The sequence below is a fragment of the Lynx canadensis genome, chromosome A2, assembly GCF_007474595.2.
Source record: "Lynx canadensis isolate LIC74 chromosome A2, mLynCan4.pri.v2, whole genome shotgun sequence".
Classification (NCBI taxonomy): Eukaryota; Metazoa; Chordata; class Mammalia; order Carnivora; family Felidae; genus Lynx; species Lynx canadensis.
In genome coordinates, this window is record NC_044304.2 from 33,657,513 (window position 1) to 33,677,192 (window position 19,680).

The 19,680-nt window shown below is 50.2% G+C and overlaps 2 protein-coding genes across 10 annotated transcripts in view; one reads left to right on the top strand and one right to left on the bottom strand.

Annotated features, from left to right (window-relative positions):
- The window catches only part of SLC25A26 (solute carrier family 25 member 26), a 139,386-nt gene extending 127,789 nt beyond the window's left edge, over positions 1-11,597 (top strand). For 2 of the 8 annotated variants that reach the window (XM_030307191.2, XM_030307188.2), the window contains 4 exons: positions 4,614-4,678; positions 5,687-5,760; positions 7,261-7,354; positions 10,184-10,347. In XM_030307191.2, the coding sequence (XP_030163051.1) occupies positions 4,614-4,678; positions 5,687-5,760; positions 7,261-7,354; positions 10,184-10,255 (305 nt within the window). In that variant the 3' untranslated portion in view covers positions 10,256-10,347. Of the gene's footprint in view, positions 1-4,613; positions 4,679-5,686; positions 5,761-7,260; positions 7,355-10,183; positions 10,571-10,872 lie in introns of those variants that run through there. The other 6 variants (XM_030307190.2, XM_030307192.2, XR_003967015.2 and 3 more) reach the window with 5 other exon arrangements.
- The window catches only part of LRIG1 (leucine rich repeats and immunoglobulin like domains 1), a 115,312-nt gene continuing 106,983 nt past the window's right edge, over positions 11,352-19,680 (bottom strand). The window contains exons 13-20 of one of the 2 annotated variants that reach the window (XM_030307186.1): positions 17,788-18,108; positions 16,200-16,481; positions 15,238-15,657; positions 14,740-14,865; positions 13,984-14,130; positions 13,137-13,421; positions 12,732-13,038; positions 11,352-12,300 (exon numbers count right to left, since the gene is read on the bottom strand). In XM_030307186.1, the coding sequence (XP_030163046.1) occupies positions 12,776-13,038; positions 13,137-13,421; positions 13,984-14,130; positions 14,740-14,865; positions 15,238-15,657; positions 16,200-16,481; positions 17,788-18,108 (1,844 nt within the window). In that variant the 3' untranslated portion in view covers positions 11,352-12,300; positions 12,732-12,775. Of the gene's footprint in view, positions 13,039-13,136; positions 13,422-13,983; positions 14,131-14,739; positions 14,866-15,237; positions 15,658-16,199; positions 16,482-17,787; positions 18,109-19,680 lie in introns of both variants that reach the window. The other variant, XM_030307185.1, reaches the window with a different exon arrangement.

Genomic DNA, 19,680 nt, shown 5'->3' on the forward strand with positions numbered 1-19,680 from the left:
GTTCCCTTCCTGTTACAGACGCGCCCCTCCTGGCCTTAGCGGGGGGGGGGGGGGGGGGATTACGGCAGGGCTAGGTGAGATCACGTGGGTATTATTACTTGTGATCTATGACACCGAGCTGATTGATGAGAGGTATTATTTCTTCTTCAGTAGAAACACCCAATACCCAGAAAATGAAAAGCTGTCATCACATCGATTCCTATTCACCACTGCATTGAGAGAATAATATGTTGATAAGAGTTTCTATACATAATTATCTCTAATAGCATGTGGATTTAAAAACTCCTCCAATTCAGTTGCCTTATTTCTTCTGCTGAGGTTCTGTAAGTGAAGGAGTTTGTCAGGTTCTGCAAAAATCCACCAAGGGTAGATCCACGTGTGTTTCTTCCCAGATCCACGTGTGTTTCTTCCCAAAAATGAGTGTATTTTTGTTTATATCTCTTTTGTTTTGAAATTTCAGTTGGTGTGCTGTGACAGATACAGTTACTATTTTAAAAACTTTATGAAAGATAAACATCATTTAAAAAGTACCGTAACTTGCGAAGAAGCGATCCCCGTAGGAGTCTGTTGTGACACGGTGCATTGCACACCACAGAGGAATGAATAACGCCTGGTCGCCCGGAGCCGCCCCTTGCAGGCCTGCGCTCTCAGACTCCCCAGCCTCACGCGGCCACAAAGGCAGTGATGTGAAACTTGCCCGCAAGTCAGAAATTAGATTACTCCTCCTTGGGCACGTTTCTGGTTTTAAACTGGTTAAATCATCACGGATGAACCACTCTAGCCCATGTTTGGCGCTCTTCTGTGCCCGTGCTTGTTGTATAAACTACTTGGCACAAATATCCAAAAATGTCCCTTGAGATTGGAGGTGTTGATGGCTTGTCATGCCAGAAATTCCCTTGGCTTGTGGTCAGGGGTTAAACGAGGGGAAAAAAAAGGACTTTGCCAACTTCCTCCCTTCAAGTTAACTTCTAAACATACAGCCATAATTCAGTCTAATTATGACATTTGCTACTCTAGTGATACGTGCTTTGATAATCTAGTGTTCTTTGGTCAGTTTCTCATAATTAACATCTACTTACATTTTCTTTTTTTTTTTTTTTTTTTAAATTTTTTTTTCAACGTTTATTTATTTTTGGGACAGAGAGAGACAGAGCATGAACGGGGGAGGGGCAGAGAGAGAGGGAGACACAGAATCGGAAACAGGCTCCAGGCTCTGAGCCATCAGCCCAGAGCCCGACGCGGGGCTCGAACTCACGGACCGCGAGATCGTGACCTGGCTGAAGTCGGACGCTCAACCGACTGCGCCACCCAGGCGCCCCTCTACTTACATTTTCTAAGAGAGAAAGAGTGAGACTGAAAGACAGGGTCGGAGGGAAGGAAAGAGAGAGCTTCCCATGGCTTGAAATCCCAGAATAGGGTGAAGGATTTGTCTGGGTAAGACATGGGAAGGCATGACTCCAGCTTTAAACAGAAACACCCTTCTGTTGTTGTCGAAGCCCTCCGTGTCTGGCCACTTGTTTGGAGAGCATATGCAAAGGAGGTGCGTGGACGTGCTGTTCTTGCTGTGAGCCTCATCAGGAGATGGGAGGCCGGCCGGGAAGGGACAGCGCATGGCGGCCCTGCGCAGTCCTGTCCCCACCACCGCTTTCACAGCTTGTTGTGAGGAAGGTGGCCCCTTTGTCCAGAGTGCTAAAGAATCTGCTGTTGTTCAAGGACACACGACATGTCATTTCACTGTAAACGTCCCGTTTCCCCCGAACCTGGTGCCTGAAAGCAGTTAGCCCGACATCCTGTAAAAGTCTAACTCTAGTGGAGCCCGTAGAAAATGGCTTCATGTGTGATGTGCTGCACCAAGTAATTATTTCCTGTCTAATATGTTAGCATATTCCTTGTATTTATTACCAGCAGTTTACGGTTCCCTTAAGTAAAATGTAGAAAATAACTACATTTTAACTAAAAGCATAGGTCCCCAGTGCCCTCCCTGTTGTGACCCGTCATTCCATTACACGATCTTCACAGGGCCTTCTTTGCAGCCTCATAAGAAATATTGTGAGGGCTGTGTATCACAGCAGTCGTTGACATTTGAAGACATTAAAATTGGTTTCTTAATAATTTGCATAAAATACAGCTACCATCATGGCTGTAAAATTAGGACCCATTTAAGCATATTGTTGGTTTTTGTCTTTGACTTCTCTTCGTGTTACCTGTATCAAGCAGCAGTCTCTGAGAGTATGTCACCAAGCACCCAAAGTCGAGGGGCAGGGACCTTCTCACAGCCAAGATAAGCTTGACACACAGTACCTGCATATACTTAGAAGGCAAGGAGTTTTCAGTGTAAGTGACTCAGGAGAGCTTGAGTCGTCAGACAGGGGGCGGGCGAGGTCCTTGCCAACTTTTAGGTCTTTGAAGTTGGTTTAGGAAACTTTGTGAACATTTTCAAATAGGATAATGGTGTATGCACTTCAGAGTTTTAACACTCGGATGCGATTTAGTGTCTTACCACACATGAGACTGATTATGTAGTGAAAGAGCCCTACTTGTGGAGCTGAGATGCACGTGCCTTTGAGTCCCAGCTCCATACTACTGTGTGGCCCTGAGCAAGCTGTCTGTAAAATGGGATAGTAAGACCCATGCAAATGAAACAGAATAATTAGTGGCCATACCTAGTACAGGCCCAGCATGCAATGGTACAGAGTAAGCACAAATATTGGCTCAGAGCTTCCCCTCCCTCCTCTCTTTCAGAGGATGGGTTGGAATCTTGGGTTTATAAGACCCTTGTCCAGGGTACCCAGCAAGCGTTTGTGAGTGTCTGCTTTGTGTGGGGGGGCTAGAGACATGAAGGAAAATCGCAGGTTATCTCTTCCCATGCAGAAAAGACCCAGTTCCTAGCCAGTTCCTTTGAGCTCTGGTGTGCACCAGGCACTATCCTAGACACTTTGCACAGACCCATGTAGTCCTAGATCCTGCTGCTGTCTACATCTTAGAGACGAGCAAACCGAGGCCACCAGCGTACCCAGTGGCTGTGAGCTCACATTCTGGAATCAGTAAAGTTCAGGTCTTAGCTCTACACTAAGTAAAACCTTCTGTGAGTTCTGTAACCTCTCTGAGCTTCAGTTTCCCCACCCATAGCGGGAGGTTGCAGTGACAGAAGTACCTGTCTCCGGTGCTTGACCTAGAGAGTAAGTGTGGTCCCTAAGGCCAGTCCGCTAGTAGAGTAGGGATTTAGTTTAAGGCTTGGTCTTTCTGACTCTGAAAGAGTCTTTCAGACTGGGCCCTGCTAACTCTTGCAGCCAGAGAGGGAAACGAAGTCGATTTGGGGTGGGGGGGTTTGGACAGTACAGGTCGCCTGAAGTTTACTAAAGTACTACCTAAATTTCAGGCAGCTTTTCAATCTGGAAAAAAGTGTTTCACCTGTTTGTAACACAGAAGTGGCTACAGCAAAAGGAGACTCTAATATTGATGTAATTGGTAATATTCAGTCCTCAGATAAGTGTCCTTTGTGGATAATCAAATACGGAACATAAAAGCACAAATGGATACATCTTTCAAAATGTCATTGTCCTAATACATGCTACCAAAGGGAGGAGGTTCCGTGAGGATCCTATTTCAGCAACATGTTTAGAAAGATATTTGGCAGAGATCAAATGACCTTCACAATTGTCCCCATGCCACAAAATTCAGAGGGGGAGGTGCTATTTCTGGAGCATCCTTCATGCATGTGCTCTGTTCACCTAGCTCACGCAAGCTGAATCTTTAGAAAACCCTTTTGTGTTTATTAATTCTGTCTCCTTAGGGCCTCTTCAGCTTTAAAATACATCTTTGTATTTCTCTTAATAAAATATCGACATCATCTACTGTGGTTTCTGTTGAAAAAAAAAAATCCTCCAATTCCTCTGTCCACAGATATGGATATTAAAATAATCAGTTTGGCAGTCATGGTATTCTGTGGAAGAAAAGGTGGGAAGGAAGCTGTAGGAGGATTGCCTGTTGAATCAGCACCGACTGACAGGATGCAGAAAGGGCTAGAAATGTCGTTACTCTGCTTGGCCCGTTATCTGAGGCCTGGAGATACAGAAAGCTTTACTCTTATAACTCAGAAGAATTTAGCCATTAATTCCGAGAGTCCCTACAGCAATCTGCATACCTCTGTTTGCCCATTTTGTCTGAGACCAGAAAAGATAGAGGCGTTTCGGAGTCCCATTAAACAAGAGTGTTCCGTAGAAGGTGGGGGCCCCGTGAGAAGCGCAGCAAGCGGCGAGCCTCTCATACTGACGGCGGGTGTGTGAACACAGGCACACAACCGTGTGCACACGTAGGTCTGCTGCTGCACCCATGAGCAAGGTGAATTACGGGGCCTTGTTTTTGTTTTTATCCCTGAGCGTGTAGAGCGTTCTCCTGTTACCTCTCTTACGTGTGGTTCAGCGTCACCGCAAAAGCAGTGGAGCGTGTGCAGTTTGCACGCGTGCATCCTCTTCTGGAATCAGTCAGGTGGACACAATGACAAGGAAGTGATTTGGGCAGAGCTTCGAGGGATTAGAAAGTACAAGTTCTGCCATCCACGTAACACAGTTAACAATACCTCCTTTGCGTGCCGGGTATTTTTATACGCACAGGTGGATTTGCAGCTGTGGTCACCACGCCTCTGGATGTGGCAAAAACAAGGATCATGTTGGCAAAGGTGAGTGTAAAATGTAACGTAGACACAGCAGATGTTTGTGTGTATTAGCACCAGGGCTCACGTGTATGTAAGTGGCCAAGAGCAGGGTAACGCTGATCTAGAACAGCAGCCTTACACTGCCCTGCCGAGGCACGAATGACTGACGTTGACGGCGCAGTGTCCATAGTCGTCACTATGACCGGTGTTGCCACAGCTTTTGACCTTTAGGAAAACATTCTCACTGATGTTCTGTGAGAAGCATCAGAGCTGGGCCTCTGCCTGGTAATACTGCTTTCCAGTGACCTCTGTTTTTACGGGCGACAGACCTGAGGCTCCCAGAGTTGACTGGCTTCACGCCAATGCCGCAGGTAAGCTAGAGGCTCTGAACTCAGATGTAATGCTTGGCCTTAACCGTCTGGATCAGGACAGTTGTCAGAATTGTTTGAAAAGTTTTCATTGAAAAGAAACATTGTTAGAAAGCAGTCTGGACTGAGGTTCATGGAATGCCATGCACATAACCTATCTGGGGCCAAACAATAGAAAAGAAAGAGGCATACATACCATTAGGGAAAAGTGCAGCCATAAGGGCGGAAATCTAGTATGGAGGTTGACAAGGCCAAACCTGAGTATCGGTCCTGTTTTAAATTGAACTTGCTAGGACTCTTCGTTAAATGGGGTCATTAGCTGCTCCGATAAGTTCATAATTGGGCCACTTATACTGATACTGCCCTCTCTTCTCAGATCAGTTACTGTTGCTTTCTGTCTTTTTCCTGTCAAACAGTTGTTGGTGAGTTATCTAGATGAGGCCTGGCTCCAACCTAGAAATGCAGCTTCCTGTCAGTCAGTGCCTACCTGTGGGCTTGAGTGGAGGGGCTTCTGGTCTGGTGAGGTCCTGGGGTCCTGATTGCAAAGAAGCTCCCCAGTCTACTTCAAACTGTCCTAGAAGACACTGGTTGGGGGCCAGGCATCTGAGGACGTCATTTGGGGGATTTCGTACGATAATGGCCTGTCTGTTGTCCTGTCGTGCAGGTTGGTTCCAGCACCGCTAGTGGGAATGTGCTCTCTGCCCTGCACGGGGTCTGGCGGACACAGGGGCTGGCGGGGTAAGTGCAAGATGGAATGTTCGACTGCCTTCCTGCCTCTCTTCCCAGCTCTTCCTCCTTTAGCCTGAGCAGGAACCGCTTTGCGTCCTTCTGCCCGTCCTGGTTGGGTCTCTGTTCACATTGCACAAAACCCGTTTGATGGTGCCTGTGTGAGATGACAGTGTGCCCTTGAGTCGATGCGGCATCTAGCAAGTGATTGCTGGCCTTGGCTATCTTGATACTGGAGCGCCTCGGCAGGCTCGGCCCCCTCTCGGTTCTGGGCTGCAGCTCTGAGCAGACGGGCTCAGTTAGATGATGCAGGAATGCACGTGAGCCAGCGTAACATTTAGAAGAAAGCAGTTGGGGTTGGGACTACTTTTAACTGCCGTCAGTCACAAATTACTTTCAGTGCCCCAGTGTGTGGCTCCTCACTTGCAACCCTCTCTCTTTTCCCCTCAGTGCCTCACCCTGCAAGCATCACGTCTTAAGATGCTTCCCTTGCAAAGCTTGCTTTCACCTTGCTTTTGCAGTCTGTAAACATGTCTAAACGTTGGGATCCGTACAGTCTGTGAAATTACCATGTTCTCTTTGGAATGACCTACGAGGGGTTTTCCTGAGAGAGCACAGCTTGCGGCCGCCTCTTGCAGGGCCAGGAGTGAGCCTGTTGACAGGGTGTGGCCGGTGGGGACAGCCCATCCGTGGCAGCGCCACCTCCTCATCGTAGTGCCGTGTGGGTGACTCGATCTGATCGCCGTGTTGTGTGCGCCGTGTTGTGTGCATTCGACAGGCTTTTCTTTCGGCTAGTTGGGGAACGTGGGGCACATAGGTCAGGCCCCAGGTAAGGTTTTTGCGGGAGAACGGCCCCATTCTCTTCAAAATTTGCAACCGTTAGTTGCAAAAGTAGGTCCTGTTGGGTGGTTTTTTGTATGCGGCGGCCCTGAGGGACCGATGCTGGTTGCCTGACACACTTCCGGGTTCTGAGAGGAGGACTGGGTTTACCAGAAAGGAACGCTTGAGGGCGACCAAGAGCATGGCAGAGCGGTGGCTTGTGCGCCACAGGCCGGCCGTTTACAGCTAACGTGGCGTGAGGAGGGGAGAACGCGATTGCTCGCGACACAGACACGCCGGTCCCGACACACATCTCACACGGACACCCAAGTGGCGTGGGAGGAGAAAGCTCTGGAGCAGCCTTTCAGTTAGCGGGTGAAAGATTCTCAGGGTTCCAGGTAGTTGTGGGCCACACAGAGGTGGTGCTCGCAAAGGCTCTGTTGAATCTAAAGTCACAGTGCTCGATTTCACTGCCCCACTTTGTTTCCCGTGTGGCTCACACTGGATTCTGTGGCAACCGCTGGTCACACCTCTGCTCTGTGGAGTTGGTATCGAGCTGCAGGTGCGTCCGCCTTTCTTGAGAAAGCGGTGACATGTGGGTGTGGTGTGGTCGGCAAAACCCTGGCCACCGGGAGCCTGAGAGGCAGGAGCTCCCTTGAGCAGATGACTGAAACGAAACCCTCCCTGTCCCAGTGCTGGTGTCTCCTTGCTGTCATGTGACCCGGCAGCGCCAGAATTCCGGCAGAGGATGGGTGTCGCGAGCCTTCCTTTCCGGGGCCCTGGAAAGGTAATTTGGAATTTTGCTTACTTCTTAAGCCTTGGGCTCTCATTAGCATACACACTGTGGTCCTTGGCAGCCCGTTTAAAGCATCCACGCTCGTCATTTAAGAAATGATAGTTTTTGTTTTTTTTTTTAATTTTTTTTCCTCAACGTTTATTTATTTTTGGGACAGAGAGAGACAGAGCATGAACGGGGGAGGGGCAGAGAGAGAGGGAGACACAGAATTGGAAACAGGCTCCAGGCTCTGAGCCATCAGCCCAGAGCCTGACGCGGGGCTCGAACTCCCGGACCGCGAGATCGTGACCTGGCTGAAGTCGGACGCTTAACCGACTGCGCCACCCAGGCGCCCCATGAAATGATAGTTTTATTAGCTTCCTAGGAAGACGATAGAAGGCAACGAATAATTAGACAAAAGATTTTAACTGAACGCAAACAAAGCAAGTCCCTGCCCACGTGGGCGGCTGCCCTCCCAGCGGCCCTGGGCGTCCTCAGCCCCAACGGGGTCTCGGCCTGCCTCTTCTGTCCGGCCCCGACACAGCCCTGCGGGCCCTTCCTGCTGCCTCTGAACACACCTGCTGCGTTCCTGAGTGTTCTGGATCCTGGCAGGTAGCTTCCCTGGCGGCCGTGAGGCCCTGCTGGCCTCTCAGGGTGAAGTGGGGGCGCTTTTTGATCTCTGTGTCGGTTCACACAGGGGAAGGCTGTGTTCTGGCACAGACTTGGAATACAGGCTCTAGGGCAAACTGGGTTCTCCAAAATAAAAACACCACATGCTCATTCAGTCCAACAGCCGGAAAGTAGACGGGACGCCCGTTTGTGCCGCATCGTTCATTCCTACTCGTCCTGTTAATAAGCAGCCGGCTTTTCGTGTTTCCTGACTGTGCCCTTTATGTCTTAACCGCTGCTGCCCCGTGTGCACCCCCTCCGAGCCCCGTGCTCTGCCCAGTACGTTTGTTACCTCGTTTGATCTGTGGTCCCCAGAACACAGCCGCGCTCCACTCAAGTCTCTGCCTCCTCGTCTGGTTGGGGCGCTCACTGTACAAATTACTCTGCTTTAAGGCTATAATTATGTTAATGGATTCAATTGTCATCTGGTGAGACCATAAACTGCTTCCATCTGCCTCTTGCCAGAAGCAGCTGAGTTCATTAGCAGCAAAAGCTGCACCAAGACACCGGTTTCAGAAGTCAGATCGTGAGGGAGGATATCGTGGCCTAAGTGGTCTCCTATCTCAGCTTCTGCTGACCTCCCTCCCGGCACCCTTCTCTTTGTAGGCGGGGCGACAGGAGTAATCCCTGTTTGGGGCCACAAGGTCCCAGTGGCCTCCGTGTGGTAATGGAGGAGTTTTGTCTTCACCTACCACCTTCTGCAAGAACGATCTGCATCATGCTGAGGCAGACAACTTTTTTCCTTGTATAGTTTTCATGGTTGCTTCTAGAGAAGAGGTTCTCGTTTCATCTGTGGGATTTTACTTCATGATTTAAATCCTTACTCAGCTAACAAAAGTAAGGGCGCCCTAATGCTCAGTCCCATTTTCCTCAGAAGTGCTAAGCACGCCATTCAGAGGGCAGGCCAGCTGACCTCTCCCAGCAGGTGTGCAGAAACCAGGCGGTGGGGGCTTTGTCTCCTGTCCACCGTCTTGGCCAGTCACCATTGTCCACCATTGTGGACATTTTTTCCTGTTTAAAAGGTTATGTCCTTTTCACATAACCTGACCTGTATGTTCGGGCCCTGACCTGGGCCCGAGCCAAAGTCTTCTCACTAGAAGTCCGCTAGTTCTGATTTTTTCTGCTTACAAAAGTAAATGCTTTTGGTAAGAAGACTCAGTCATTCGAGAAAGATAGGGGGTGTTTCCTCTAATCCTGCCCCCGGGAGAGAGTTTAGGGCCCATCCCTGCTGCAGAATCAGATGACACACACGGCTTTGGGACTTTTGTCAGAACCTGTCGGATTTTCGGTCGTGGATCCCAGGGCCTACCTCATTTTTACCGGCTGCGTAGTGTCCCCCCGTGTGGACATGGCACCAGAATTTGTGTAACCAGCGGGGGTTTGCAGTTTCTCTGGTACCAGCAATGCCAGGATGAACACCTCTGAACGGTTACTGGGGCACAGCTACAGGATGGCTCTTAAAGAGTGAAGCTCCACTTCACACCCCCAGTAACATTCTTTGACTTGGCCTTTCTTGGTTCCAAAGTCGTGCCACCGACTGGCCTTGTGTGCGTGGGGACAGAACCTGGGGGGACGTGCACTCTGCCTAGCCCGTTCACCTTTTTTGTCCTTCCTCAGAGGAGAAGACAAATAGGGACTCCATGGAGATTGGCCTCCCTGTTCTGGTGTCACATCCGTGGGCCTCTAAGGACCAAATGCAACTGAGTCACTGGGAGGGGGGCAGGCAGAGTCGTGGGGAAGATCTCCAACACCCGAGCCCGCCTTCCATCGCTGTGGCTGGCCGCGCCCACCCGAGGAGTCAGGCCTTTGACTCCTTTACAAAAGTCTTTCTCCATCTCTCAAAGAGCCAGTCTGGAAGTTTTCCGCAGGACTGCTGTGGGGACAGAGTTCTTGTTTCTTGGCTAATTACTGGACCTAATTGCGAGGCTCCCAAATAAGCTGTTTGGTACTGAGCCACGTTAGCCAGCAAACAGCTGGGCCCAGACTTCAACAAGTCTACTTGGGAATGTAATTTAGTGCCATTCTGAAAGGAAAAAGCACACGTTTTAAGTGCTGTGTGGGGTTTAATGATCCTGGTGTGTTGAGTTGAGCAAGCTGTGGGTGTTGGAATTTAACCTTTCTAACACACACCAATTAAAAAAAAAAATCTTTCCTGCTTTTTCCCTTCCCTAGATTATTTGCAGGTGTCTTCCCTCGAACGGCAGCCATCAGTCTGGGAGGCTTCATCTTTCTTGGTGCTTATGACCAAACCCGCAGCTTGTTATTGGAACTTGGCAGAGGGAGCCCCTGAATCCAGGACGGCCCCACATGCACTTCTGTCCAGAAAGGGGGCTGCTGTGTGCACGGGCTCCCTTCCGGCGAGCAGCTGCTCGCCCATCTGAACCGCCCGCACCGCGCCCCTGTGTGTGAGGACAGGACCTTGAGGATGTCTTGCCTGCTCCAGGCTGGCTGGAACGTCGACTGCCGCCTGTCTGCCAGATCGCCAAGAGGACCGTGTCCACAGCGGTACTTGCGACCATTTTCTCAGAACCCGTTAATAAATAAGTTTGGTGATGCCGAGTCCAGGCTGCTCAGAGCCGTCATTTGATCTGTATCTGATCTTGAGCTTCCTGCCACCTGCCAGTGGACGCAGCAGAAGGCAGAGAGGGTTCTCCTTCCGAAAGGATGGCTAGACCGGGAACAGGAAGGAGACTCAGGAGAAGTGCATGTGGGTGGGTTTCTCTCTATTGTGAGAGCTTAGGGCTTTGTTTAAAAAGCATGAACTGCAGGTGCATAGCCGGCATTCTATTAGGCAACTGGGCTGCTGCTCTTAATTACCCTCAGATTTCCCCCCAAAAACACACAGTTGTATTATTTTACAGAGTTTACAGAGAAGGATCCACCGGCCGGCGTGGTGTGTGTGAAAGCAAGCTGGTAGTTGCAGCTCCAGGGACGAGGTGGGCCCGGTGCGTCCACGGAGGGTGCTGAGCCCCACCCCCGCTCCTCTTGAGCCCCCCCCCCCCCCCAGGGGCCTGGGCTGGCTGGGGAACAGAGCAGGGTTTCTTCGTTCCTAATCGGGAAGGTTTATTGTCTGCAGTTAGAAGGGGAGGTCACCATTTCAGAGCTTGACTAATAAGCTCCAGGTGTTAGAAAAATTCAGAGAGAAATCTCAGGAATCTCGTGGTGGTGTATCCTCCCTGGGGCTAAAGTATAGGATTTTGCTTCGCATAAAAAAATTTCCCCCTTTCTGGGGGAAAAAAAAGATAATTAAAGGCAGAATAAGTGCCTTTGGTTTGTGAGTTTCTGGAATGGAACATACTGCTTACAATGTCACTAGACAAATGACCCCAGCCACCCAATGAACGTTTATAAATGAACCTTTATTAAAGACACTGCAACACCGTTTGTTAGACACTTCAATATTTTACATGTTTTTCAATGTACATTGTACCAAAATTTCTATAAATAAATAACTTTGTACATAAAAGTAATACTTCCTCTTTCACATTGCCTCTCAGAAGCAGCAAATTCACATATTTTGTGGAAGTAACATGAATCAGTTGACTGTTGAGAACACAATTCTAAATGTGCTTACCTTTTGCAACAGTGATGACATCAGACAGTGAAATTTAACAACCCTTTTGTCAATCTCTGCCTTCAGCCTTTTCGCTAAAGGAACTTGCTTTCCGAGATCTCAAGGACCTTGTTTCAATGTCAGTTTTCCTGAACTACACATTGGCACTCACAAGATGGTTAGCTTCGGGTCTCAAAAGTGCAAGTATACCCAGGTGCGGGGCCTAACCTTGTACAGTCCCAGCCCGGGTCGGCTATGGGAGGGAAGGGTGTGGACAGACATGCCCCGGATCCTCAGTAGAGAGAAGCTAGCCCTGAAAAGTAAGGACTCGATCCTTTTCCTCCCCCGCGGTCAACACAGTATTAAGGATATTGGCAGAACTAAAACAGCACTATTGAAAAAATCCACAGGTACCAACACCAGCAGCCTCTATCTTATTAAAAAGCCTCAAATGACAATCGAGTGATAACCACCACATTTGCTTTTCTCACGGAAGGAAGAAAGGCGGTGCTCAGTTGTTTGGAACAAACGCTTGTGGTGGGTTCACCCCCCTTCTGCTTGGCGAGGAACTTACAAGAAAAAAGTCACATATGGCAAAGGTACGTGACGCGGGCGTCTCGGGACTCTGCAGGGGCGGGGTGAGCTCCAAAAGCCTCCACACAGGAGCAATACTGACAGGAAGTTCATTCCCACGCAGACGATGGCTGTGGCGGGAAAGCAGGCTAGGGGGTCTGTCCTGTGAAGTGCAATACGAATCCAAGGACTTTCCATCCTTCCCACCCACCAGAAACTCCTGGGAGCAAATGTGGTTTTTAGCTTCTAGAAATTCCATCCATGCATTAAGGCACCAGAACCATCCCCCCTCCCCAAATTAAACAGCAACCTGATAGGAAAAATAATAATATTGTCAAAATCGTATGATTTCTTTGTTAACCATGCACTAAAGGTTAAAATAGCCTCTGCAAAAGATATATAATATATATGAAATCTCTGAAAACTCTTATGTACAATGGTATCAAATACTTTTCTGTTTTGTACACAACAGCCTCTGGCAGTTCTGTGCTGTGGCTGCAAGTCCTTTACACTACGGATACTCCACATGGAAGTTTAAAACCTATGTACACATCAGTGACGCTTGAACCCAAGCTTCCTCACAGCCTCTCCTACCTCTTTCCTGTAGAGACGGACACAAGAGCTGAGGTAGACAAAGCCTAGATTTTCGGTGCAAAGAGCAGGGGCACGCCCCGTTTCCCGGGCGGCTGTCCTGTCAGTGGTGGGTACTCGGGACTGGAGTCACATGCTTTGGGGAGGTGTCCATTGTAAAGAAGCAAGTGCTGCTGGCCTTCGCCGGGGATGTCGGGACAGCCCGAGGAGGCTTCTGTGAGCTCAGGACTGCCTGGAGTTAATGTCAAGGGAGGCTGGAGGTCCACGGAGTCTGACTCACACAACCTTGCTAAAGTCCAAGAAGACGCCCCTGTGAGAAAGGAGAGGACGCGTCAGAGCCTCCAGTCTGGCTGCTGCCCTGCCCCCACCCACCTGCCGGGAACTCCCTGGAAGACACTGAACATCTACCTTTTCCATCCAGAGGTGCTGTGGGCTTTTTCTTCAAGGAGGCTGGCATTCTGTCGTGGTTACTGGGGTAGAGGGACCCCCTGCAGTCGGCGCGGGACCCGTCATCAGTCCCACCGGTCAGATGGTGCGGAGAATGTTCTCGGTCACTCTGACTCGGCTCCGGGCCGCTTAGCGTACCTGCCTGTGTATGGTCTCTGGGCACAGGCTGAGGACGGGACGCTTGTTCCTTGCAACTGCTGTCCGGGTCAGTGGTGTAGTCACCGCACACAACCGGGCCGCTGTGCTCTGCAGGGCCAAGCCAAAGCCGGATTAGAGCCATGGCCACCGAAGGGTGCGTCTCCACACAGGAGAGGGAGCTGAAGTCCCCTGCTGTGAGGCTGCAGCCCTGCTTAGACCAACGCTGTGGAAGTCCTCTCTCTCCCAATTATGGTCACAGAAAAAGGCCTGGGCAAACAGGAAGTCATTAACGAAGAGTGGGGTCCTCCACGTTTCAACATTTCAGATTAATTTCTGTATCAGAGCGAGTGGCCCTACTGTTAGGACATACCATGTAGGGGCAGGAGGCACCTTGATCAGAAATACCCTGGTGAAAAGGTTCTTCAGTTTGGGCCATGCCCTTTACTCAAATTGCTCGTAAATCTGGAAACTTCAAGCCCAGGATCACCATACCACAGACTGATGTAAGACACCTCCTACTCCAGAATTATGAGAGCCAGACCACAGCTTCCTGTTTACACACTGAATACCAAATTCTGAGACCATTAATTCCTCTTTCCCTTTCATTTAATGAACAAGTCAACCCAAATTTTAAGAACCAAAGACTATTCCGGATAAAAGCATCTCTTACCCATCTTCTGTGGGCCAGGTCTCCGCTGGGCTTTCTCAGTCACGGCCCAGGGCTCCTTGTTATAACCAGCACAGGGCTTGGGCTGCCTGCACGTCATGCCATGAGTGTCCACCTCTGAAAAGAGGCTTGTGTCTCTTGGACAGACACCTGTAGTAGATTCCCACAGTTAGAAATGCCGGGCTTACCTTTTCAGAGTAAGCTTTAGGAGAACGATGGGCAAGGCTACCAGAACAGTCCTTCTTACAATGTTCTTGACAGAGGTAGGTGCCTGGGCGGACCAGCAAGAAACATTTTGTAACAGGCTTCCCAGCAGTCAGGCCTTCCAGTGTGCAGAGCCATGGTGGTGAGCAATTCTAAGAATAAACTTGTCCCCAACAAACAGTCTCCCCTGTGGAGGAGGCTCGCCTGGCAGACCACTCGAGTAGCAGGGACCGGACTACAGCGCAGGCCTGGGCCCTTCCCCTATGGGTTGGTTTCAGGCCCTGTAATGTCCTGTTGGACCTCTTCTTTCAATCCTACCCTATCCCTACTAGGAGATCCTGAGCCCCTTATAAAGCAACCTCCTGCGGTCTGGACTTTTAAAACCCTGCAAAACTTACACAGGGAAGAGCCAACAAAGATGTAACAGAAGGCTGGAGTCTGCCAGCCTTCTAGGTCAGCTGTGCTCAACCTAAGGCCACACGCCTGCCCCGGGAAGGGGCCAGAGGCCACCTCCAGCTCCTGAGGACAAGATCACATCAGGCTTAGAGCCCTTACCGTTGCTCTCGATGTGCCCATTGGCCTGATGGCCACCCTCAGTCCTGATCACAGTTTCCTGTCGGTCAGAAAGAGTCCCCTGAGAAGACAGGTAGCTTGGAACATCTGGTGGCACAATGGTTTCATCTGCGAGGAGACAGGACAGTCAGATACTAGGTGTCCCAATCCTTCGTGGGGATAGGAAATGAAACACTTGTTCAGTATCAAGCCCAGACACAGCACGGCCACCAGCAGCGGCCCAGGCTGTGCAGAGAGACTGTCTGCAGGGCCCAGCTTAGCCTTCCTTTCCACCTGGGTGTAAAAACAGTGTGGCAGTCGGAGGCCTGAGGCCACCAGAGAGAGCAATGATGCCAAGAGAACCACAACACCATCAGGTCACTGCAGCAACAAGCCACCACGTGGCCACCATGCAATGGGGCGCCTCTGGACCCGGCCTCCTCCACAGCGATCCCTGCTTTTCTCCTGCCCTGAAAATAAACTCAGTCAGCAGTGGCTAACCTGTGTTGGTGACACTGTATTCCTCACTCTTCTTCCTGGTCTGGTAGATGATGCACACCCAGACCAGGGACGTCAGGACAATACTGCACACCACAGCGATGGTGAAGATGCCCACGGTGGTCCCATCCTTCCTGCAGCCAGGAGTGGGCAAGATGCTCAGCTGGCTGTGGGCGCGCTCCGTGCCCAGGGCATTGGACATCTCGCAGGTGTACTGGCCCGCGTCCTCCACCACCACGTTCTGAACCACCAGCAGCTGGTTGCCGGGGGTGAAGTGGTGGCGTTCAGTGAGGCTCAGAGGGCGGTTCCCCTTGAACCAGGTGATGCGGGGCGCAGGGCTCCCGGTCGCCTTGCACTGGAGAGCCACCGTTTCTCCCATGGACACCACACGGTCTTCCAGAGGCACCACCAAGGACGGGGTTTCTGCAGGAAGTTAGAGGAAGCCTTCCGGTTATTCTACGGGCCTGCCTTGTCTTCTGGGCAAAGAACAGTCCAGCATGTCAATGAAATGCCCTATGAGATCGTTATCAGACTGGGAAGCTTTTCAGAAGACCTACCACAGTAACTAAATCTTTCCCATTGTGGGGGGTGGCTCCCACAAAGAGGAGGAAGTAACCTTGAGCCACAGGAGCCCCTACTGTCCCCCACCTGCCCTGTGCCACACTTCTGCTTCTAAAGCAGGCCACACCCAGCCAGCGTAAGGGCAGTTCTAGAATGTTCCATACCAAAGCCCTATACTCTAATTCACTGTGGATCTTAAACAAAAAAAACAGAAAAAAAACAAAACCACTTGAAGAGAATATTAGAAAACAACTCAAAATTTGAAACCAACAGAACCAGCACGCCGCTCCACACCGTAGGCTCCACCCTCGGAGAACCTGGCCTCTAGGTGTCTGGCACCTGAGGCCCCTCTTCCACACCCATACCCACGTGCCCTTATGTACTCAGTGTATGAGCAGTCAGACCTAAGACTGTCAGAGTGGCATTGGCTGAAACGGTGCCGGCCGAGTTCTGGGCGGTGCAGCTGTAAACCCCCATGTCATCTATTTTCACGTCCGTGATGAAAAACACGTCATCATCGGGCATGACGTGCATGCGTCGTTCGCGAGCAGCGGGGAAATCTGTGCCTCCGTCCTTCTGCCAAGCGATCTGGGGGTTGGGGTGGCCGGTGGCAGCACACTCAAGGCGGGCCATCGTGCCCGTCCGGATGGCGATGTCGTGGGGTATTTTGGTGAATGATGGCAACACTGCAAAATACATATGATGTACGGTCAGGCTCGTGTCATGGGAAAGCCGGATGCAAAGGCCAGGACGACCCTCTGCCAAGAAGACCTCCTGCTGTGTCCGCGTGTCCCCTGGGCACCCTTCGTGCCAACGTCTGCTTAGAACCACTCGCGCCATCTTTGAGCGAAGAGCGGCAGGCTTCCCCAAACTGCCCGCCTCTCCCTTCCCTGGGCCGCCCTTGTTCACCTGAGCCTGGCTGTCGTCCCCTCAAATGAAGACTTCATGAAGCGTTTGGCCTTTTGTTTCTCACATGGCTGTCGATGCGGGGACATTCGGTAAATACTAGGGTCTGACACATGACTGCCTTAATTAAGCACCAGAACAGAGCCTGGGAAATACAAATGATCTGCTCCGGCAAGACACAATTACGGCAGGGAGAGTGACATGCCCTCACCCTGGGCAGAGCGATGGGACGGCATGTCCCTCCCAAAGACACCTGTGGTGGAGACTTGGTGTTGGGGCCACAGTACTGCACCCATGCGAGCTCAAGTATACACCAGCTTACTTCGGCCAAGACTTCCCTGACGGGGAAACATCCAGCCACACGCCAGGCATCGCTGCCGTTCCCATCGAGGTTACTTTGGTGAAAAGTCTAACAGTTCACTGAGTTTTTGATAAAGAAGACTCCTTCAGAATAAGCCAAGACAACAGGCCACAGTGGGGTAAAGGAAGTGTTTTCCTGTGGTCTGTGAGGGCTTAAAGACAGTGGTTCCAGCATTTTTTAACTGGAGGCTTAGTAATCAGGAAAACCTTACCAGGTTACTTTGGGGGGGCGGTGCTTAACTACTCCAGCTATTAACTTTTCTTCTTCTGCCCTAAACTCACTGCAACAATAGCCCTGAAATAAGCCCTGAAAAAAGCCAGCTTGATAGGCTCTAAAGCTGGTTGCAGAGTAAAAACTCCTCATCAAACACCCCAGGGCCATCCTATCGGGCTGGCAGTCCACAGGCTCCGTGGCCATCTACTCAGAGGGCAGGAGCTTCCCCACAATCAGGGCACATGCTTGGAACCTGGACACCAAACATCATGGGTGGTGGAGAACAAACGTATAAAAATGCAAGGATGGGGCCCTTCGTGTCACTTAGCAACCGGATAAAAAAGTCACCAAAACCAAAACAGACAATTCACTGAGAATAACTTCAATCTATAAAACACGCTCTGGGGCCGACTGGACAGTAATATCCCAGTGAAGCTTAGGCGTCTCCCATCTGCATCCTTCCTGTGTGGATGTGCAGGATTCTTACACCAGGGCAAAGAGGACTTCCTCACCATTCACGACGAGCCTGGCCTTGTGTGAGTAGGTGGAGCCGAAGTGGTTGGTGATGACACACTGATAGCGGCCCTCGTGCCCGAAAGTGACACGGCGCAGGTGCAGGATGGTGGTGTACTCCATCACCACCCCATCCTGTGCGCGCACGTGGGCAAAGTTCTCCATGTCGGCATTGGCCAGGACCTCGTTGTCCTTCTTCCAGGCAAAGGTCATCGGGGAGCTACTGCTGCTGGCCGCCGAGCACGTGAAGCGGATGTCCTTGCCGACCACGGCCATGGTGGGCTCTGGCTGGGTGATGATCTGTGGCTTCGGTAGGTCGTCTGGGGAGAGAAGAACCAAATTTAAGGCTCTCAGGACACACGGGGACCTCATCTTTCAGTGTCCCTGCACAGCCTCCCACACTGTCAAGGCCAGGAAAATCCATGGATATCTGGCTTTATCCAGTTATAAACCCATGAGCAGTGATCACCTCTGTGACCACATTCCTTGATTACAACGCATCTGCTATTACTCATGTACCAAAAGCATCGATTTTAGGAGTTTCCACGAGAATACTACACTTGGCTTCACTTGCTTACCTTAACACAAAACACACTAACAGACAGGAACCACCCGCCATGACTGCACAGACCTTACCATAAACTTTACTCCAAAGGAATGGGGGAGAAAGCACTTCCAGAATGTGAGAAGAGCTCTTCCAAAACTGCACTTCTTTAATGTAGGGAGAACACTAGCAAAAATGGTTGTAATCAACGGTTTCAGAATTCTGGAAAATAACCAAAGGCTGTAACAGCCCATGAAGGACGGACTCAAGAACACGTCTGAATCTCAGGAAGAAAAGTGAGCTTTGTGGCATTCTAACTTAAGTCCCATCCCTCTCTCCCCTAGCCTTAAAACCCAGCAGCGTAGCAACCACTGAGAGGGGCAAAGTAGGTTTGGAGCCCCCGCCACCCCCCGCCCAAAAGCCCCATCCTCTGAGCTGGCATGATTGGATCTGATGTAGTTTGCTGAGCAGGGAAGCCCTCCCCCTGGGCTTCCATTTGATGAAAACAGTCAGCAGGCACCGATGAAGCACTTTCAGCTGGAGCCAACAAGACACTGGCTGAAAAACTAAAAAGGAAAAGCAGTGCGTGAAATGTTGACGGTGGGCTTTGAAAAGGTCTACCGTGTTCCTGAGGATGTAGAAGGCCACATGCATGTGCAGCACCGTATGCTTGCCCAAGAAAGGCATGAAAGGATCCTAATTTCTTACCTGTGATTAGGGATCAGCGCAAACAGGAAGTGGTGGCACACCCCCCAGCACACAACGTGGATGCTGGACAAAGGATGGGAGACTTTCTGAAGTGATCTAAGGACTGTCTGTCCAGGTAGTAGCTAACCAGGGCTACTGGTTACCGGCGGCATCCAACAGACTTTAAAGTATTTGTCCAGAAATTGTAGTAACACGGAGAACAACAACAAACCAAGGGGAAGACAGAGAGGGAATCTGATGCCCAGAGTTGCCACATTATTTTAAAGACTCAGTTTCCAACAAAAAACTATAAAACTAGATAAACAGGAAAAAAAGCAGTCAGTGGAAACTGAAGGAAGCCCAGATCTTGGACTTTTAAAGACCTTAAAGTGGCTTTATAAATATGTTCAAAGAACGAAAGGAAATCATGTCAAAAAAAATTAAAGGACAGTATGTGAATACTTTCCCACCAAAGAACACCAATAAACAACTAGAAATTATAGAAGTAAACAAAACGTAAATTTTGGAGGTTAAAAGTATATCTGAAATGAAAAATTCACTCGAGGGGCTCAGTAGCCCAAGTGAGCAGGCAGAATTGGTGAAATTGAGACTATCCAATCTAAGAAACAAACAAACAAAAAAAAATGGATAATGAACATTC